The sequence below is a fragment of the Ursus americanus genome, chromosome 6, assembly GCF_024610735.1.
Source record: "Ursus americanus isolate L20-20 chromosome 6, mUrsAme1.1.p, whole genome shotgun sequence".
Taxonomy (NCBI): domain Eukaryota; kingdom Metazoa; phylum Chordata; class Mammalia; order Carnivora; family Ursidae; genus Ursus; species Ursus americanus.
Genome location: NC_142132.1, coordinates 78753555 through 78774111, shown reverse-complemented (window position 1 = coordinate 78774111; position 20557 = coordinate 78753555). Strand labels below are relative to the sequence as shown.

The 20557-nt window shown below is 44.1% G+C and overlaps 2 protein-coding genes across 2 annotated transcripts in view; one reads left to right on the top strand and one right to left on the bottom strand.

The window, feature by feature from the left end:
* Window positions 1–10344, bottom strand: part of PTEN (phosphatase and tensin homolog) — a 91365-nt gene extending 81021 nt beyond the window's left edge. Inside the window, exons 1-4 of the mRNA XM_045802377.2 lie at window positions 10233–10344; window positions 9948–10137; window positions 9691–9872; window positions 8791–9591 (exon numbers count right to left, since the gene is read on the bottom strand). Coding sequence (XP_045658333.2) covers window positions 8791–9591; window positions 9691–9872; window positions 9948–10137; window positions 10233–10344 — 1285 coding nt within the window. The remainder of the gene's footprint in view (window positions 1–8790; window positions 9592–9690; window positions 9873–9947; window positions 10138–10232) is intronic.
* A 476-nt stretch (window positions 10345–10820) lies between these two features.
* Window positions 10821–14732, top strand: KLLN (killin, p53 regulated DNA replication inhibitor; the record flags this gene model as incomplete). The annotated part of the gene is given in 4 exon segments (XM_087863193.1): window positions 10821–10940; window positions 10943–11042; window positions 11045–11162; window positions 11164–14732. Coding segments are annotated over 4 exon segments (768 nt in total), but the record flags the coding sequence as incomplete, so codon positions are not given.
* Between the last annotated feature and the right edge of the window lie 5825 nt (window positions 14733–20557).

Below are 20557 nucleotides of genomic sequence, written 5' to 3'. Positions count from 1 at the left end.
CAGTTCTATGTAACATCCTTCTGAATACCTCTGAAGGTGCATTACACTTACACGTGTATTGAAAACATCTTCAGCCTTCTCTAAAAGAAGTTCAAAGCAACACTTTTCACAACCAGCCAAGTAACAGATGAGCCTTCTTCAAATAAGCCTTTTTGGTTACTACTGGTATCTTTTGTGGACAAAGTTCCTATTATAAAGAATACTGGCCTAGCAGCAGTCAGAAAACCTAGATATTAAAAGCCTCACTCCACCATGTATTAGCAAACTGACCTTCTTAAATACCACAGCCTAAGGGCAAAGGTACGGACTTCTATCAAATATTATACTTCTCTTATTACTTATTACTATGTACCAGACACTTTATACCTTTAAAGTAGAGTTTCTTGGGATGCCTGGGTGGCTCAGTCAGGTAAGCATCTGCCTTCGGCTCAGGTCATGATCCCAGTGTCCTGGGATCAAGTCCCCTAGAGTCTCCCCCAGAGTCCTTCCTACCTGGGCTCCTTGCTCAGCAGAGAGCCTGCTTCTCCCTCTGCCTGCTTCTCCCTCCTCCCTGCTTGTGCTCACTCTCTCTAACAAATAAATAAAATCTTTTAAAAAAAGTTATAGAGTTTCTCAACCTCACATTACTGGCAATTTGGGCCAGACAATTCTTTGCTGTGGGAGAGACTGTCCTCTACACTGTAGGATGTACAGCAGCATCCCTGGGCTGTGACCCAGATCTCCCAGGTGTGACCACCAACAATGTCTCCAGACACTGCCAAATGCCCAGACAAGGTGGGAGGAGGTCACTCCCAGTTGGCAACCAATATTTGGAAAACACCTCACCCGTACTTCTAACAAACCTAAAAACTACCCTATGAGGATTTTTACCACCATGTTAGAGATGTGGAAAATAGGGTTCACTAACGTTAGGCAGCATATCTTTTATTACACAACTGATACGTGGCTGAGCAAGGAGTTATGCTAGACTTTTACTAGCTGACTCCCAAGTCCACACTCTATCTACCCCACCATGCTGCTTTTCTAAACTTACTACCTCATCTACATAACCAGAATAATATTTGCCATGTTGAGCTATTTAGGGTTTACAGATCAAATGATACTGTATGTATAAATTCTATTAACCTAAAGGAAATAACACATTAAGGATTTGTCTGATTGAAGATAACATAATACAGTGGTTCACAAAGTGGGATCCCCAGACCACCAGTGTCAGCATCACTTGGGAACTTGTTACAAATGCAAATTCTCAGGCCCCAAACCAGACCTAATGAATCACAAATTCTCAGGGTGGGACAAGTAATCTAAGGTCTTAACAAGTCCTCCAGGTTATTCTGATGCCCTCTCAAGTTTGAAAACCACTGATATAATGGGGGAAATACTGCAACAAGTGCCAAAAAACCCTACATCTTTCTTTGGAATCAATCTCTACTAGCCCTTAACAAGTTACTGATTCTTATTGGAGCTATGATTCCTACACTATAAAAAAAAAAAAATAATAATAATAATAATAATAATAATAATAATAATGACAGACAGTAGTCCTTGCTCTATCTTTTAGGCTTTTTTCTTCTATGCAAAACCAAATGAGCTAAAGATTAAGAAAAGGCTTTGATAATTTAAAAAATAAAAAAATGCACACACTAAACAAATTTAAGACAGTGTTAGGATATATGTCAGCTAACTCCACTACATTAATTAAACAGAAAAAAAAAAAAACCCTCCTGACTCAAGTCCTCATTTTTCTATTTCATATTTCATGAATGATTAAGAATGTTAAATAAATTTTACATCATGGCTAAATAAAGCCTGGCAAAACAGTTTTCACATTATGAAAAAACAAAACAAAACAGGAAAAGCCCAAGCATTCCATTTGATCTCTAACAGACTCAGAATAAAGTAATTCCTAAGTACACATTTTAAAGTAAACACGTAAAAATCAAGCTTAATTAAAACCCCCCAAACTTCATTTTAAAAGTAGAAAAAAGTTTTCAGTTCTATTTATTTAATCTCCAATCAGTTCAGGATGACTAGAATACTCAAAAGAAGTCTCACTAATTCATGAGAGCAAAGGTATTTTAAATGGAAAAAAATTGCATACATTTTAAAACAGAGTTGTTTCCAACTCTGAACATGTATGCTCTATTTATAAATCGCTTCAAGAATACATGATTTAAAGAATATGTGATTCAAATCACAATGCATTTCGTAACACCTTAAACAATTAGATATTCTTTTTCAAAGGTCAAAAATATTAACCATACAAAATTGGCAGAATGCAATCCTTGCAATTACTAGTAAGAAGAAAACCTGGTATTTTAGCCCGAAAATCTACAAAAATCAAAGGAAATAAAATTCAAAACTATTCTGAAGAGTCTTAATAATATTAAATCAACTGTTTTCAGTAGAACATAGATGGCATGTGACAGGAAAGAGTTTTAGACAATGCAATTTTCCTAGAAGATGTCAAAATGTTCAATTCTACAATGGAGACTTAGACCAAAAATACAGTTAGTTTATACAACACATAACAAAATATATAAAAATCACATCAGATGGTCACATATATAATGAGACAGAGCACCATTCATTCTGCAATGCAAAGCAAATAAGCAAAAAAAACTCACTGGAAATCAAGTGCTTCACTATTGACAGCACTGGGAAACAGCTGGGAGACCACCAAAGGTAAAGGGAAAAAAAAGAATCATCATCCCTAGGCAAACTAAATGGCCTTTACCAGGTAGGTCTTAAGCTTAATCCATCCTTCCTCATACCTGGCAAAAATAAATGTTTTCTTCCCGTTTCCAAGACCTAAAATTATACTGAGACTCTTGATCAAATGTAAAATGGGATGCAGTAATACAAAGGTTTAACACTAAATTAAAATCCCTCTGTTATATGAATGCATTGTCAGATTACATTAAGTGTAAATTGCATAGTAATAAGTGTAACCTGGCACTCAAAGTTGCATACCTCTCCCAAAAATGAACTTGAAAAGATATGCTTATATACCTTTATGGATTAACAATGACATACTTTTGTATCATACATTAAAAGTTTCCTTTGAGAAGATCACTCTTTGTGAATAAAATATATTTAAGTTGACCTATCTCTAACACTAAAGAAAATTTATTATAACAAATTTTTATTTTAAAACGTCTACTTCATTATGCAATCATAATAGGAAGTTTTCATCTTACCTCAATATCTTAAAGCAAACACTTTTTGATTAGCATGATTAATTTTCTCTGGTCAATAGTATGAGTGAGCAGACCTTTATATTCCATTTGTGATGAAACAATAAAATCACACACGTTATACTCAGAGCTCCTAAAGGAATACCCTTATTTCAAAAAATACTCACAGTTTGAACCAATTAAAATTCTAACATGTCCAAAACTGAGGAAATTCAGTTACAATCACTGCTCCTCCCGTAAATGAAAATACAAATACTTTCTCATACATGGGTAATCTGAAATTATAATTTTTAAGAGCAGCAGTTACCATGTAGGTATTCACAGTGTGGCAGGTAGTATGCTAAGCAAATTACTCATATTATCTAATTTATTCTTTAAGATAAATTTTACAGATGAAACAGCTTGAGAAAGAGTGAGTAACCTACTCAAAGTCACCCAGCTGCTAGTGGGAGAGCCAGGATTCCAACACAGGCAAGTCTGGCTTCAGAGCCTACACTGCCACCCTAACATCTACAATGAAACAACGTACACACAATGTGCAGATAAAATTAATACCCAACATTTTAATGCCTTTTAAAATAAATTTAACCTTATGTGAAAATGATAAAATAATATACACCAAGGTAACCTTGTTTTTAGAAATATTACGATAGTTTGCTAACTTTGTACTTACTTACACATATACACTGAATATTCACACACTATGTTAGATTCACTGTCCCTATCTGAAGTGATGAGTATGGATGACAAAGCGCATAACCACCTAAAATATAACACATCAACAGTCTTCTTGTCCACACCATGTACACGGTAAGAATATTCTTTTGCTGTCAGGTACAGCCACAGTATCCATCTCTCACTATTCTCAGTACAACCAAGCGTATACCTCACACCCTGAAGATATCCACCTAGCTCTTAATGCAAACTGCTGCAAATGAAGAGAATATGCCTGAACTATACTGAACTGAACTAAAACTTCCCCTCTAAAATTAATTCACACCTAAATAATGTTTATTCTTCTTATATTAATATTTTCCCAAAAGCCTTTATTCCAGTGCAAATTACCTTAAAAGAGCCAAATTGCTAATACCTTTTCTGTAACCAATGAAAAAATTTCAAAAACTTAGAGGATAGGTGAAGAGTCAAATTCAATATACTAACTTCACCTTTCCTGACAAACAAAGTATTTTACATTAGTAGGTACACATGTCCAATGCTTAGAAAGACAATCATTACTGGCAGACTACAACACTTTTGACCACCTAGCGAAGAATGCATGTGGCAGTAAGTGGCCTTTATAAAACAATTAAGGATATCAGTTCGCTCAGCAAATCCTTACCAACTTAAGGTTATGCAGTCTAACCTCAACATTACTGACAGCTCTGATAGCAAATGCATTAATTTCAAAGCTACCAGACAGAAAGCAACTGTAAAACAGAAGTGAATATTTACTGAAATCATTACTGACCCCTACCTCAGAAGTTGATACAAATGTCTTAAGTCACTATCCTTAGAACAAATTCTAACACATTTCTTAATGAATTCAGGTCACAAAAGAATTCTCCAATACTCACTTCACTTAAAATCAAAGTTTATCTTAAAAAAAAGAGAGGGAGAAAGAGAAGCAAGGAAGAGTGAGGCCTCTACAAAATAGAAATAAAACTTCATAACTCGTAATCTCTATAGGAAAAAAATATGGTATCAAATAAATATTTTATACAATCATTAATGACATTGCTACTGGAAGCTAAATCCTTGGACCACGACCAAGGCCAAACACTTCAAGTAAGTGAAACACCATCACGTGCATGCACACTTCTAAATTTCTTTACAAACTTCATTTCACATACACTGTTTTAATATAAAAACATTTCCTACACATTTGTCTTACTAAAAAGGCTGAGGTCAAAATTTAAAAGCAAAATGTTTACTGAGAGTGAATTCATGTTGAAACTTTGTGCATGGATTTTCCCATAATAAGTATTACTCCATTAAAAGTCCCGGAAGTAATTACTTAAGTGGCTTAAAAAATATTAAGCTATCACCAAATGAACAAACAGCAAATGCAAATCTCAAAATGAGAACATGTGAAAATAAGAATTAACATTAAGAAGTTTGTGTATTTTACTTAAGTGGTTATTAGGAAAAAACATCTACCGTTCCACACAAAAACTAAAATATCGATAGCTGCCTTTCTCATGTTGTTAAAATTCTAAAAGGAAGGAACACCAATGCATCTTTCTTTTTCCACAGTTTCTAAAACTAAATTTTAAACGAAGGTGGTTATAAGTCACCATATTTTATGACGTCTATTCATCTAATATTCACTAAGTTCACCATATGCAACGTGAATCCACAGATAGCTGCTGTACTGCGCAAACCTTGACAACACACAGCAATGAAAGCCCTTTTTTCTTCTATTTAGTCAGATAAACTTGAAGTTATTCTCCTTTCAGCTGCACTTCATTCTTGAATAATCTTTATGAAAATGAAGTTTGTAAACTGTTATACAGCAATTAGAATGCCCGGTTATGCTGTTCAGAAAAGAAATGCAACGTAGCAGATATGAAACAGTGTAAAATAAATATTGTGAATAGAATCTTTAAAAAAAACACACAAAAAACCCCCCACAGCTCACAATATGGTCATTTCAGTAATCAGTAATCTTAAAAGAAAATACAGTTAACTTCAATAGTCCCTGTACCCTCTACAAGTTAAAAATACTCCCTATGGTTAACGTTTGAAGACACAAACTTATCAAAAATAAAAATACATGCAACCAAAGCCTAAAGTTTCCATGAAATCTAAAGACACTAAATTTTTTATAGTCTCATGGTTAGCACTACTTTCCAGACTAACAGATACCAAGAAATTATTTTTAGAATAACTCGATTTTGCAAATAATATTGCAAAACTTGCAAACAATCGTCCTCAATTTTCCTCTGAAAAATCACTACATTCTTAATCTTTCTTATCCGATAGAAATACTCCAATCACTACTTTCATAAAGGAATTTAACTTCTCACAGGCTAGCTGCTGAAACAGATACTACAACCTGCCAGAGACAAAGTCTTCAATGGCCATTTTAATTTTCCCCCCACAATAAACACAGAACACTAAAGTGAAACCAAGCAAACCAAAGTGCTCTGGTGTATAAAAAATCATTGGAAGTGCAACTATCAAAGAAGAGCCCTTCACTGACTTTTTCCTAAGTGATTTTTTTTTCATATCAATATTTGGCTCAATAAAACCACAACTCTAGAAATTAAGTGTTATTAGTCATTTGATGCAATATTTGACACTGCTTTCCATGCATACCATAACTAAAAGCACAGTGGTAGAGAAAGTTTTAAGTCACATAAATTTCATGTATAGAAAGAGGCACACCTCTGAAATCAAAGGAGAACTCGCCAATCATCTTACTACTCACGTGAAAGAACCTGGTAGAATAATTTTAAACTTAAAACCCTTCTAAATTTTAAAGCAAATGGGTAAAGTAAAAATAGTATAAACGCACTCTGAATAATAAAAGCAATCTACCAAACAGTATTACAGACATTTTTTTTGCATGGGGACTTTTCTTAAAAAGTTAAAGAAACATTTAATCAATTTGTTCCTATACATCCAGATGGCTGTCAGTTCACGCCAACAGTAGACCGCTTTTGGAATAAATTACAAATCAGAAGTTCCTCCATAATTAATTACCTTCTAGGCAAGCGGGTCAAGTTCAGCCTGAGTAGTTTTGCAATTAATACAGACTCCAGAACTTCTAAATATTCTTTAAAAATATTATTTTTTTAACTTAACAGAAAACTTACGTTTTGTGTGTTATAAAGCTCCTTCTTCAGTAACTTTTACCTTCATCTCAAAACAAACACTTGGGCAAAATTAGTTGTACACATTTACGTGCAGCTATATAATCCAAAGGAATAAAACCTCTTCAGACATAAAACATTTTCTTCAAAAAACAAATCTTCCCCACAGTGTTCAGCAGGATATATGGACACTTTAGCGCCCCTCAACCTTTAGGCAAAATGTTTACTGATATTTGCTAAGACATAATTTTTACTAAGAATACTCTAGTAACACTGATGCAATTACATAATTTTAACTAAATATTGTCTACTGTTATAATTCACATCACCAAATTTTTGGTCTTAATAGCAGCCTTAATAAGATGCTTCAGACCAACAACTTAATTCTGTTTTTTCATGCCTTAGACACCGGCCTACCAGGAACTCTGAACGTCTGTGATACTTTCCATTCTGCAAACCAGGAGAGCTCTATCCCCATCCCTTGATCAAAACCAGTTCATTATACCTGAAACTGCAAAGATCAATGCCTTTTGATAACCACTATCTTTTGAGGTACAAAGGCCTAACTTTTAGACAACCAAAACGATACGCCTGTTAAAATTCCTGGGTTTCTGTCTTATTCAACAATCTGAGTCAGTAAATTTAAGACACTGGGTGAAAAACAGCTAATATACCTCCATAATCTGAAACTGGAGTAATCCCCTCTTGCCAGCGTTTCTGGTTATGAGCTGGTAAATTACACATGACATTATACACAAGTCAAAGTACAATTAATGGACCCCCAAGGTGTCAGAGGACCTGCAACTTGAATTAGGTGAGCAGCAATTCTGGCTTGAATTTCAAGGAAGAACTGAAGCTTAATCTCTGCAATCACAATTTGCTGCACACAACACCCTTAGAACCCACACAACAGTATCATCTGGGATCAAAAAACACTCAATCTCCATTCTATTGCGTGTGACAAGACCACTGAATATAAAATGCTACTCAGCTGCAAATTTCATGCCCTATCCTATATCACCCCATCAGGAGGAAAAAAAAAAAAAACGCAAATTTAACAAAGATCTAGTAAGAGCGCCTTATGAGGTATATTACCTATGACACTATCGATTTCAAACTAGGAAACTTCTAAATGCAGTTCGAAGTTGCAATTAAACTTAGCTTAAATATACAAACCTACTTTTGCCCTCCAATGAACACCATATATGCTGAAAATGATTCTGCTTCCAAAGTTATGCAAATCAGTTCACAACTCACATTAAAAAAAAAAAAGTCTATCAATGCAACCCAGGAAACTAAAAACAATCACTGCAAGATTCTGATGCAATATGCATACGTGCAACACTAATTTTCATTTTAATCTAATCTATACCCTTGATCTAGGGCCTAAAGCCAAGATTTAATCGAAATATGCTCAACCTCAAAGCGTCTACTTTTCTGTTCATTTAGCAGACCGGATTACCGAGCTCACTAATCCACCAACAGTGTACTGTATTCTGTATTAACGGACAATAGCCCTTCGGAAGAGACCCCGTAGACAGACCCGAGAAACCAATCGGTGCCTTGACACTTGCAAGCAGGCAACAGTTCCATGTAGCCGAACACACCCTAGGTTGAACGCATTCAAGAGCGACACCAAATAGACACGATCTAGAAATTCGAGCAGGGTTAGCTGCTATAGTCACCCAAACTATAGAAAATTTTTCGCCTCCGTCTGCTCCCACGTTCTAAGAGAGAGTGACAGAAAGGCAGAGAGGGGCAGCGGCAGAAATGGATACAGGTCAAGTCTAAGTCGAATCCATCCTCTTGATATCTCCTTTTGTTTCTGCTAACGATCTCTTTGATGATGGCTGTCATGTCTGGGAGCCTGTGGCTGAAGAAAAAGGAGGAGAGAGATGGCAGAAGCTGCTGGTGGCGGGGCTTCTTCTGCAGGATGGAAATGGCTCTGGACTTGGCGGTAGCGGATGCCCCTCGCTCTGCCGCCGACTGGCTCTGGACCGCAGCCGGGTAATGGCTGCTGCGGCGGCTGCTGGATGGTTGCAGCGACTGGGCCTGCTTCTCCTCAGCAGCCAGAGGCCTGGCCGCGGCGGCCGCGGGACGGGAAGGAGACGCCGAATCCTCGGGACGGCCGCTGCCTCCGCCGGCGGCCTCCGGAGCCCGGGCCGGGAGGGGTGCGGCGGCGGCGGAGGGGAGGTTTACAGCGGGCCCGGGTCCCTGGACGTGCCGCCGCCGCCGCCGCCGTGTTGGAGGCAGTAGGAGGGGAGAGACCAACTCTCCGGCGGCCCCAGCCCTGGAAATGGTGACAGGCGACTCCGGCCCCCTCCCCGGAGCTGCAGCCGCCGCGGCCGCCGCCGCCGCCGCTTCTCCCCCCCGCTCCAGGAGCGGGAGGTGCCGCCGCCGCCGCCGCCGCCGCGCCTCAGCCGGCTCCCGCCCGGGCCCGCGGCTTCCACCGTCCCTTGCACGAGAAGCCGAACGAGAGGCTGCACGGTTAGAAGAGAGGACGAGGACGAGGCGAGAGACGCCGCCGCTGCCGCCGCCGCCGGCCGGCCGGCTCCCCGAGGGCGCTGCCCCCGCGGCTGCTCACGGGCGCTGAGAGGGGCTCTGGGCCGCGGCCGCCGCCGTCTCTCATCTCCCTCGCCTGAGCCCGGCCTCGCCTCACAGCGGCTCAACTCTCAAACTTCCATCATGGCTGCAGCTTCCGAGAGGAGAGAGCCGAGCGCAGCCGCGGCTGGGCGCCGCGGCACGTATCCTGCCGCAGTGCACAAAGAGTCCCGCCACATCACCGCCCGCCGGCCCGTCCGCCCCCTCCGCCGCCGCCGCCGCCGCCGCCGCCGCCGCCGCCGCGCCGGGAGCCCGGCGCCTGGGAGCCCGAGGGGAGGCGGGAGGCGGGTGAGACCGCGCCGGGGGAGGAAGGGCGCGGCGGAGCAGGGGCTACAGCTCCAGAGGCGATCGCCGAGGCCCCGGCCTGCGGGCGCCACTGAGCATGCCCAGTACGAGCGCCCGGGCTCGCTCGGGCTTGTGCGAGGCGCCCGCCAGGAGCTGCACTTGCCGCGGCTGCTTCTGCAGCCGAGCGGGGCGGGGGGTTGGGGGGGAGCGAGCCAAGCCTCGGCCTGTGCGCATAAACCCTGTCGGAGACAGGGAGGGCCGAAGGGGAGAGCTGAGGGGTGCATTGAGCGGTGTCACTGACTCGAGTCTGAGGTTACCTGTGCACAGCACTGACCAAGTGACTCGCGCTGGTCGGGGTACTGAGAACCGCGGGAACGCTCCCCGCCGCGAGGGCACCCCTCCCCGCCCCAGCCCCCAGATTTCCCCGGCCCGCCCCGCAGCCTCATTCTCCTTTTGCACCGCTGTCGGATCACTGTCGCTCGCAGGGACTCGCCCGCAGCAGCCTTTGCCGAGAAAGCCTACCTCTCTGTCCACCCCCCGCCCGTGTCCTCAAGGTGTCAGTCTTAGCACAAAGAACAACCCCCTATTGTGTCTCCGTGTGTATCACCTCATCCGGCTCCCTCTCACCGCCCCACCTCCCGCTTCCCCAGCAGCTCGGCTCCTTCGCCCTAAAATTGAGAGCTCGCAGCCGAGCGCGCTGCGTGTGAGCACATCGCCCCTGGAAGTCTAGGTCCCCAAGGACCACTGCCCACCTTGCACGGAAAGCGGACCCCGGACGACGGGACCCACCCCGCAGCCCCCTGCATTGCCCCCTGGAGAGCCAAGCATCCCTCCCCTTGGGGCTCCAGCTCGGTTCACCACGCCGAACTCCGGCTCGGGGCTCCTAGACAGCCTCGCCCCGCCCCTTTTCGGGCCGCTGTGAAAACCCGGCCGGGTGGATCGCCGCGGGCCGGCTTCCGCGCTCCCCCAGCCGGGTTGCGCACGCCGACGGCCGGCACTGCCCAGGCCCGAGTGTGAAATACGGAACGGTAGGAAGCGGCAGCCCCTGCTAGTAGGCGGGGCCGGGGAAACAGAGGAGGGTTCAAAAGGAGGTGGAGGGATACGCGGGCCACAGTCGGAACTACTTTCAGGAGGAGGTCACGTGTGTCCTAGTTGGGGAACTTTCCAAATTCCCACTCCCCTATGATGGCTCGGGAGGCAAGTGCTTCGCGTCCTTCGCCCGGGGTGCCGCTGTCGTGAGTCGGCAGCGGGATCCCGAGCCTCCGGGTCGCGGCGGAAAAACAGGCTCTGACGAGCCTCCGGCGGGAGCACTGTTGGTGCTGGCGCCTGGGGAGCTGGTTACACAAGCACCCACATTCAAGCACGTGCCCCCGCCTCCCTGCACCGCTGGTCGCGGTCGCGGCTTCTCGCGGACCATGGAGGGAGAGCTCCCAAGCTGGTCTTACCCATTCGCGTGCTACCTACCGAGCCAGCTATAGCGCCAAGACTTGGAGCTGCGGCTCGGCCGACAGTGCTGATTTACAACCGTGGGAGAAGGGGCAGGGCCTCGGGGATCTGGCATCTCCCTCGCTAGTGCCCTGCCCCTTGGGGCGAACCTTTCTGGTGCTGTGTACCCGGGGCAAAAGGGTATCTCCCACAGCAGCCTGCTACTTGAATTCACCAGCGTTGCAACAAACTTCCAGTCGCTACCCCTGAGCTGGTGAGCGCGCCCCACCTACCGTAGACTCAGCCAAGTGACTTATCTGTTCAGAGAACCTAGTCAATGGCCATCAGCCCAGAACAAACCTGTCAAGTCTGCTAACAGCCCGGATTGGTTGACCTATCCCCGTGAGATAGCTGGTTCAGAAATTCTAAGAACTGGAGCGCATTTACCCTGACATTGATCAGCTGCAAAGCGAGTTGTCCACTTTCTGCTTGAAGAGAATGAACACCAATCAACACCAATATAGGAATTTCTTCCTTTTCTTACCCCTGGGAAGTAGAACTCAAGGAGACAATTGGAGTCCAAAGTATCTGAGTTGAGACCTGAGCTAAGGCACTGGCTCATTTTCTTTCTTTTTCTCTCTTTCTTTCTTTCTTTTTTTTTTCAGATCTGGGAGAATGGGATCAATTTGCATGTGTATTGCAGTGATTTTGAGTAGGTGCCTAGTAAGGTCTAAAAGGATTTATTTAGTGTCGGTGTCGGAGAGAAAAGACTGTGTATGAGCACATCATGGTTGCAGACAGCCCCTTGAAGACTAGAAACCCCAAGAGGGCTTGCTTAGAAGCCACAGGCCGTTATGTAATTCCACGACACTACTAATTAAACCAGGGATATTTACAGTGTTCTTAGAGATCTCCCAGGCTCCATAACACTTTGCATTTATATACAACACCATTTTAAGAGAAGACCTGCAGAAGTTAGCAACCTGATGAATCTTCAGTGTTGATATTCACTGAAGGCTGGCTTTGTGCACGGTCCTGGTCAGCCTGTGGGAGGTAGAGGCCACAAGTGGAAAAGGAAATGGGGAGGTAGGGTGCGGGGGACCAATCTGGAAAAAGTAGGAGAAAGGCCTCCATTTGGTTTCCAAAAATGAAAATCCTATCCACACAGCCTAGGGTAAACCAGAGATTTCTTTATTTTACAAATAACCAATGATAAGAAGTCCCTGACTTGTAGGTGTTCCACTGGACTGCATGGTAAGAAAAGCAAATACTACTTGGTGGGTAAAGGGGAGATGAAGAGGAAGTTAAATGAAGGGGGGGTAGATTGGTAAGGGGTAAAATGTCCCCCCCCACCTTTGTTTCTCAGGTTGCTGATCTTGTCTCCAGAGTCCCTGCTATTAGCACAGCCCTACTCTGCCCCCCCTCCGCCCCCGGAGCCTACCCCATTCTGAAATCCACTTCCTGGGAAGGAAATGGGTTCATGAGGAGACAGGATGCTTTTCCACTCCCATGGCACACAGTTCTCGTGGAGCAGAGAGGCCACACACCACCAGCACTAAAGTGCTGGAATGGGAGATTGGCCCACAGGACTTCCATTGGCAGAGGGAAGAAAATGGGACATGAGTTTTGCTGCTTCTCTGAACATGAGCTCCCTCTGCTTCTCTCTAGCAGTGAACGAAAGGCTCACCAACGTTGACAGACGTTTGGCCAGCCAGACAGTAATATCAGGTAGTTATTAGGAATTACCGAATAAAAACTTCCTCCCCTCCCCAGTGTTAAATAGGTTCCTGCAGGAAATGTCAGATTTCCATTTTTGTTTACCTTCACCTCTTCCTTGTACCCAAGGGATCTCCTTACCCAAGTGGTAGAGCTGAAACCTCTAAATAGCTGACTGTATCGAATGTTCAGGAAGTTTAAAATCTGTATATTGTTTTTCAACTTCAACTGCAGATATCTGCTTGGCTGTACAGATGTTACAATACGTAGGTTTCCAGGCACTCCAGTTCTTTACCTGTCTGGATTCAGCCTGCCCTAGGGAGAAACAGAAGCTTGTAACAAAGGGAGAATTATATAAAGCTTCTGGGAGACGAACTATGCAGAATAATTAGTAAACATGATAACCAGCTTTAATTATAGTTTCTAATTATAGTTTCTAACAGCAGATTCCAAAACTGTATTGTTACTACACTCAAAGAATGTCCAAAGAAAATAGCTTTCTTATTTTCTTTGATAAATGAAATGACCAGCAACTTGATGTGGGTGATATAAATAGTTGATGTGCTCTTTGTAGGTTCTGCTGCTAAAATGTCTTTTGTTGAACACTGATCGCTGTAATGCCTTTCTCATCTCCCACACACTGACCTTTCAAATAGAGATCTAAATCAATGGCTTTAATTTTTAAGCAATCTTTTCTATTTTTATCTGTTTAACCACTGTTTTCTAAATAATACAGAATAGAAAAATATAATAATTATAGGTTTGAATTTAAACCACCCAATTCTTCCAAGGGTCCAAGGCTTTTCCCCTTATTTCACTTATCCTAATTACAAATACTGCTGTTCTTTTAAATAAAAATGTTTTGCCCAAGACATGTCTCCAGAAGGCACTTCTCCAGAAGGCACTTCTCCAGAAGGCACTGCAAGTAACCATACCCTAAAAAAGAACTTTCTCTTCTTGTCTCTAAGTTCTCCTGCAGCTATTGCACATGGCACTTGGGTCTCCTTTCACATCCCATTAGAGAGGTGTGCTATATGAAATTATCACTCTCAAAGAAGTGGGGGTGGAGCCGGGTATTCCTGGGAGAACCACAGACCAGAACAGGCACGCGCTGGGTCCAAGTTGCGTTCAGAAATCGTGACTTGGACCAGAGAGTGATGGGAAAGAAAAAACCTAACATGACAAATCAGCTTTGTCTGTTTTACTCTCCAACCTAACACTGGCTATTGGATATTCTACTCTGCTCCTTTTGGTATTAACTCTTAACTATAGTTCTATGGAACACATATTCTGCTTTTAGCTCTTCCAAGAATACAAAAAGATAATAATTTGTATCTACCAGCAGGTGTTGGGGCATTTGCCAGGTGCTTCCCAGAGTGTCCCTCTTTTGTCTAGCTGTAGGAGGGACAAGGAGAAGGAGTCAAGGTTGCCCTATGCCTCACTCCTACAAATCTTTCCCTTCAGAACATCCTTCTGGCTTCCGAGGCACCACTGTTTCTGAAAATGAAGAGCACTTTTTTGAAAGAAAAAAAAGGAATGAGACAAACTCTGTTTAAAGTATCTTTTTTGTCTTTCTTTTTCATGGCATGGCGTCTTGTATCTCCATTCATTCATTTAATTGTCCAATTAATAGATATCTGGGCATCTATTACGTGTTCGTTCTGTGCAACGCTCTGTGGACAGAGCAGTGACTGTGGCATATAGGGTCTAGCCTTTGTGGAACTGAGTCTCCTTGAAACTTGGCTTCTTTATCTGACACTGTTAAACCTCTTCATAGCCCACGGAGTGAAGTTAAAGCAGTCGAAAGAATCCTGACATTTGGTAACGGCTTCCATGATCTATTGCTACATAAGAAACCACCATAAGCTCGGTGGCTTAAGAGGGTCACCACCACTTCTTTGCTCACGATTCTACAGTTTGGAAAGGGCACAGCTAGGCAGTTCTTCTGCCTTCCCAGGACGGGGGCTGGGGTCGGACATGTGGTCACCTCTAGCTGTGAGTTTGGTGGGGCTGGAATGGCCGAGATGGCTTCCCCAGCGTTGGACACTTCCTCTGGGGCAGCTGAAGTGGCTGGCGGTCCCCTCTCCTCAGGTGATCGCTCATCATTCAGTGGGCCAGCCCGAACTTCTTTATCCTTTCTTTACAGCCTGGATCCCAAGAAAGAGAAAGCGGAAGCTACAAGGCCAGTGAAAGCCAGGGCTCGGAAGTCCCAGAACATCACTTTCACTGTATTCTCCTGGCCAAAGCCTGTCACAGGGCCAGCCTAGACCCAAGGGGACAGGAAAGAGACCACACTTCTTAACGGAAGGAGTGCCTGGAATGGGAGGAACTGCTGGCAGTCATATTGGGAAACACTCTATCATAACCCACCCTTTGGCCACAACAATTCACACATACACACACACACCCCCACATGCAGACTTGCAAAATACACTCCCTCCCTCCCCCCAAATTGTCATTCTGTGCAGCACTGGCTCTCAGGGCCAGGATCGAATGATAGACACTAGGCCCAAGTACAGCTGAGGCATTTTAGGTGCCACTCCTCTACCTCTGGAGACCTGTGAACAGAAAGGACAAGTTACAGACACAACATACGAAGCTGAGGCAGGGAGAAGTTAACTACGATAGACACTCGTGTTCAAAGCGGGGGAAGCAGAAGGCACAAAGTGGCCTCCATCCCCAGCAGTTCTGAAAGCCAGCTGAGTACTGCCACCCTCACTCTGGGGACCCAGACCACCGTCAGGTCTGGTTCTTCTCCCTGGGAGCCGCTTCCACACCATTGTTCCGGCTCCCTGCTCCGGGCCACAGGCTCCGACCTTTGAGGCTTCCTCTTCCATAAGCAACTGCCTGCCCTTCACAGTCCAACAGCTCTCTCAGCCTGGGTCCTAACCACACAAAGTTGGGGGCCCAATGGCTTTTTTTTACATTTTGAACTGTCTCTTTTTTCTTTAATTCAGGCTAGTGGTGGTTCATCAGTATAATAGCCTTCAACATTTTGTGGGTTTCCTGTGATTCTTAACGGAGTTTATTTCTTGCCCACAGCAACTGCGCCCACAAAGCAACATCTATAATTCTTCCAAAAACAAACTTCTGTCTACTTTGGGCCTTGTCGCAGTAGCTGCTGGTGGACTCCCCTGAAGCTTCTTCTTGGAAGCCCCTTTGGCCAGATGAGAGGGTCTATGAGACAACATCTTAACCTGTGTACAGGCTTTAACATAGAGTCTTCATTGGATTTCTACCTTGAGGCCACATTTGACAGGCAGGGCCCTGAGGCCATTTTTTCTTTTGAAACTATTGCAGACTACAGAGAATCTCTGAGGTCCAGTCTATTTCCTCTACATTCTGCTTGAAAACTGAATAGTTCCTTTTTTAACACATCTCTCTCTTGTAACACCATCACACATCACTAAAAGAAGCCAACTGATACTCTGAACGTGCAGCCTGAAACTCCCTTTTGCCAGATCTACAAGTTCATTAGGTACATTTTCTGTCTTCTGTGTTCTACCACACACAAGGGCTGCCAAACATTTTGCCACTGCATAGCACCACTTCTCCAGCTTGCAATGCAATTTCCTCGTGACCCTCAGAGCCTCCACTAAGAGTCTTCTTCCCAGACTAAGGAGATACATCAACTAAATGCAAACGCAGGATCCTGGATTGGATTCTGAAAAGGGAAAAGAACATCACCAGAAAAACTGGCGAAGTTCCTACAGGGTCTGTGGTTTATGTTAATTTCCTGGTTTTGATCATTATTCTCTGGCTATGCAATTTATCACTATTTGGGCAGCTGGGTGAAGAACATGTATGAACTCCGTGCCAGTTTTGCAACTTTTGTATAAGTCTAAAACTGTTTCAAAATAGAAATTTAAAAAATTAGTGAATTAAAAAAAAAAAGAAAAGAGTTAGAGTTCCTTCATCCCCTCTCCAATCTCTACCCAATGCTTGGTCCCAAAGCCAAGGCCACGACTCTTAGATTTTTGTTAAGCCAACACCCAACTTTCAGACATCCATTTTCCGTTATTTATTATACACAACACACTACCCCAAAATGTGGCAGCTTAGAACAGCATCAACCATTTTCTTGCTCACCATTCTGCACTATGGACGGAACACAATGGTGACAGCTTGTCTTTCCTTCATGTACTGTTGGCTGGGGCAGCTTGACTGGGGCTGGAGAACCCGAGATGACTTCGAGCACAGGACCAGTGGTTCAGCAAAAACTAAAGTTGCCAGGTCTTGGCCCAAAACAGGAATATCCCCATTTTTGCCTTGTTCTATTGACCAAAGCAAGTAACAGAGGTTGTCAAGAGGGGAAAGAGACTCTACCTCTTAGTAGTAAGCATGGAGAGAAATGGAGGAATTGCTGGTGGGCCTCTACCACGTGACCCCAGCCCACTTCCCTAGAAACTTCTCCTCAAAACAGACAACGCTCATGGTCAATTCTTCCGAGAACCTCTATCATTTAAGAGTCATTGCTATCGGGGTGCCTGGGGGGCACAGTCAGTTAAGCATTTGACTCTTGATTTTGGCTCAGGTTATGATCTCGGGGTCCTGAGACCCAGCCCTGTTTTGGGCTCCACACTCAGCGGGGAATCTGCTTGGGATTCTCTTTCTCCCTCTCCCTCTGTCCCTCTCCCCGCTTGTGCTCTTTCTCTCTCTCTGATAAATAAATCTTTTTTTTTAAAGAATTATCGCTATCAGTTGACAATTTGATTAGCAACTATTTTCTGTTTGTTATCCATCTTATTCCCTAATCTTGTAATTTCTTCAGTGGCTCTCTCATCTGTGTTACATGCATATTTCTACTCTAGGATTAATACATGCCACAAAATTATTCATCAAAATTCAGTGAAATAAAACGGAAGTGATAATGCATATATCTCTGTTTGCATAAATCCCTGGAAAATATCCGGAAGAATAAACAAAAAAGAAGATAACACTGTTTATCTCCGGCTATAGGATGGGGAGGGAGGGCTTCCCAGGGAGATCTTCTCTTTCCATTTATTTCTTTCTGTATGGGTTGAAGGTTCTTTGCAATGATCATTTAGTGCTTTCATAGGGTAAAATAGTGACCTCGCCCAAAAGAATAGATCCCAACTCTGATTTCATTTTTAAATAAATGAGCACACTAAGGGAGTTCCATCATTTAAGACTGAATGCCTGTTTGGGACCCCCTGAACCACAGGAATACTTAAGAATATCTGTCATAAGTGGTGTCAAGTGTAGCCAACGTGTTGCACCTTGCCCTGAGTACCCTCTTTCCCTAGATCAACTGCCTCCCCTAAATCTACTCTGATTCTTCATGCTATTGAGTAACTTTTGCTGCTCAAAGAAAATATCAGAAACACTCATCCAGTATCACAGTACAACCACTGTTCAAGGCAGTGGCAGATGACTTTTGGATCCAGGAGTATAAGACTAGGAGAAACCTCAAAAGTCTTTTAGTTCACCAATCCCGTTTTACAAATGATGAACTGAAGCCCAAAGGGTTTATATGCCCAGATTACGTAGCTACTCAGTGAGGGACCCTGGATTGCAGCCTGGGAAAATTCCTGCTATTCCATCCGCGAATAAAGATAGGAAGAAAACCTCATTTTGATAAAAACCCAAACAAGTTAATTAGAGAGAAATTTGGCTACAGATAGCTTTTAATAGCATTTTCAAGCCTTGGACGGGGATGAATGAAGGGAACAAGAAGACTGCCTGAGGACCCTAAATAGGGCCTAGAATGGGGAAGACAGGGATAAGTAAGCAGTATGATTACTGATACTCACTCTCTTGCCCTGAAGTGGGGCAATTTATTAGACCAGGAGATTAGGGCTCTAAAGGTCAAACGTGAAAACACGAATTGCTACGTGTTCCTAATTTGCTTCTCTTCCTCAGTGCTAGGATCATTGGGAGAGTATTTCCCAAGGACATTAAAGAGGCAGCCCTTCTATGTGGCCCGAAAAAGAAGAAAAGGAAGGGAGTGCTGAACACCGACCGCAGTCGGGAACAGGGGAAACACTGCCACCTGCTGAGCAGCCGGAGTCGGTGTAAATGGTGCACCGCGTACTCAACGGAGCATGTTCCCCCGGACCGAACACCACAGAACGGAGCTCTTTGCAGTCTGAACAGGCCATTGCAGAGAGACCGTTCTATTCTGGATTTCACCAGGCTAGTTTGCGCCGAAGAAGGTTAGTTTGTTTCTGGTATGAGGGTAAGAGAGGCTGTATGCCTGCTTGCCTCTCTTCCATGAATTTTTATGCCTATTAGTTCTGAAACTTTCCCCTAAAACCTAAGCCTCAAAATAATAAAATATACTTGGCTGAGACTAGATATAAGAGATAGGAGAGGAAAAAGCAATACAGAGAAGTTTATTCCAGTAACACATTCATGTGGGTAAGAATTCCCAGTGGCTCACTAATACACTTCCCAGATAAAGGTCTTTTTTTTTCTCCTTTTTTTTTCTTCCTCTTCTTTTCTCTTAAAGATTTTATTTCATTTTTAAAAGATTCTATTGATTTTAGAGAGACAGAGACAGAGAGAGAGCAAGCTGGGGGAGGGGCAAGAGGGAGAGGGAGAATCTCAAGCCGACTTGGCATCCCATTGAATGCAGAGCTGACAAGGGGCTTGATCTCACGACCCATGAGATCATGACCTGATGAGCCGAAACCAAGAGTCGGATGCTGAACCAACTGAGCCACCCGGGTACCCCAAGGTTTTATTTTTTTAAGCAATCTCTACACCCAGTATGGTGCTTGCACCTACAACCCTGAGATCAAGAGTTGCATGCTCCACTGACCGAGCCAGCCGGGCTCCCCTTCCTCTTCTATTCTCATGCAAATACACGTACACTGAAAGGACGGCTGCAAGAGAGGGCTGGGAAAGGTGCTCATTCCGTTGCATGCAGCCTTGGTTTTTCCACGCTGCCACGGACTGAATGTGTGTGCCCCCACCCCAGAAATCTTAGGTTGAAACTCACCCCCAGGTAATGGTGTTGGGAGGTGGGCCTTTGGGAGGCGACTGGGTCGTGAGGGTGGAGCCCTTATGAGTGGGACTCTAGTGCCCTTAGGAAAGAAGCCTGTCAGAGCTCCCTCCCCTTTCCACCACACCAAGTGAGGTCACCTGTGGAAGACCGCCATCTATGAATCAGGAAACTCGCCATCATGAGACACAGAATCCGATCCTGCAGGCAGGCTGATCTGGGACTTTCAGCTTCCCAAACGGCGAGAAGTAGATTTCCATCACCTAGAAGCCACCCAGGCTACCGTGCGTAGCTGTAGCAGCCCAAACGGACTAACACATCCTCTTCCTTCCATCCTCCTCCTCTCCTTACCCTGCCCACTTTCTTGCCATTCTCTTTCGTCCTACTACCATTTTCCTCCTACTCACCTCTACGTTTCAAGATTCTCCTTATTGAGGCCCCTGGGTGGCTCAGGCGGTTGAGCGTCCAACTGTTGATTCCGGCTCAGGTCATGATCTCAGGGTCGTGAGATTGAGCCCGGCGTCGGTGCGGAGCTTAAAATTCTCTCTCTC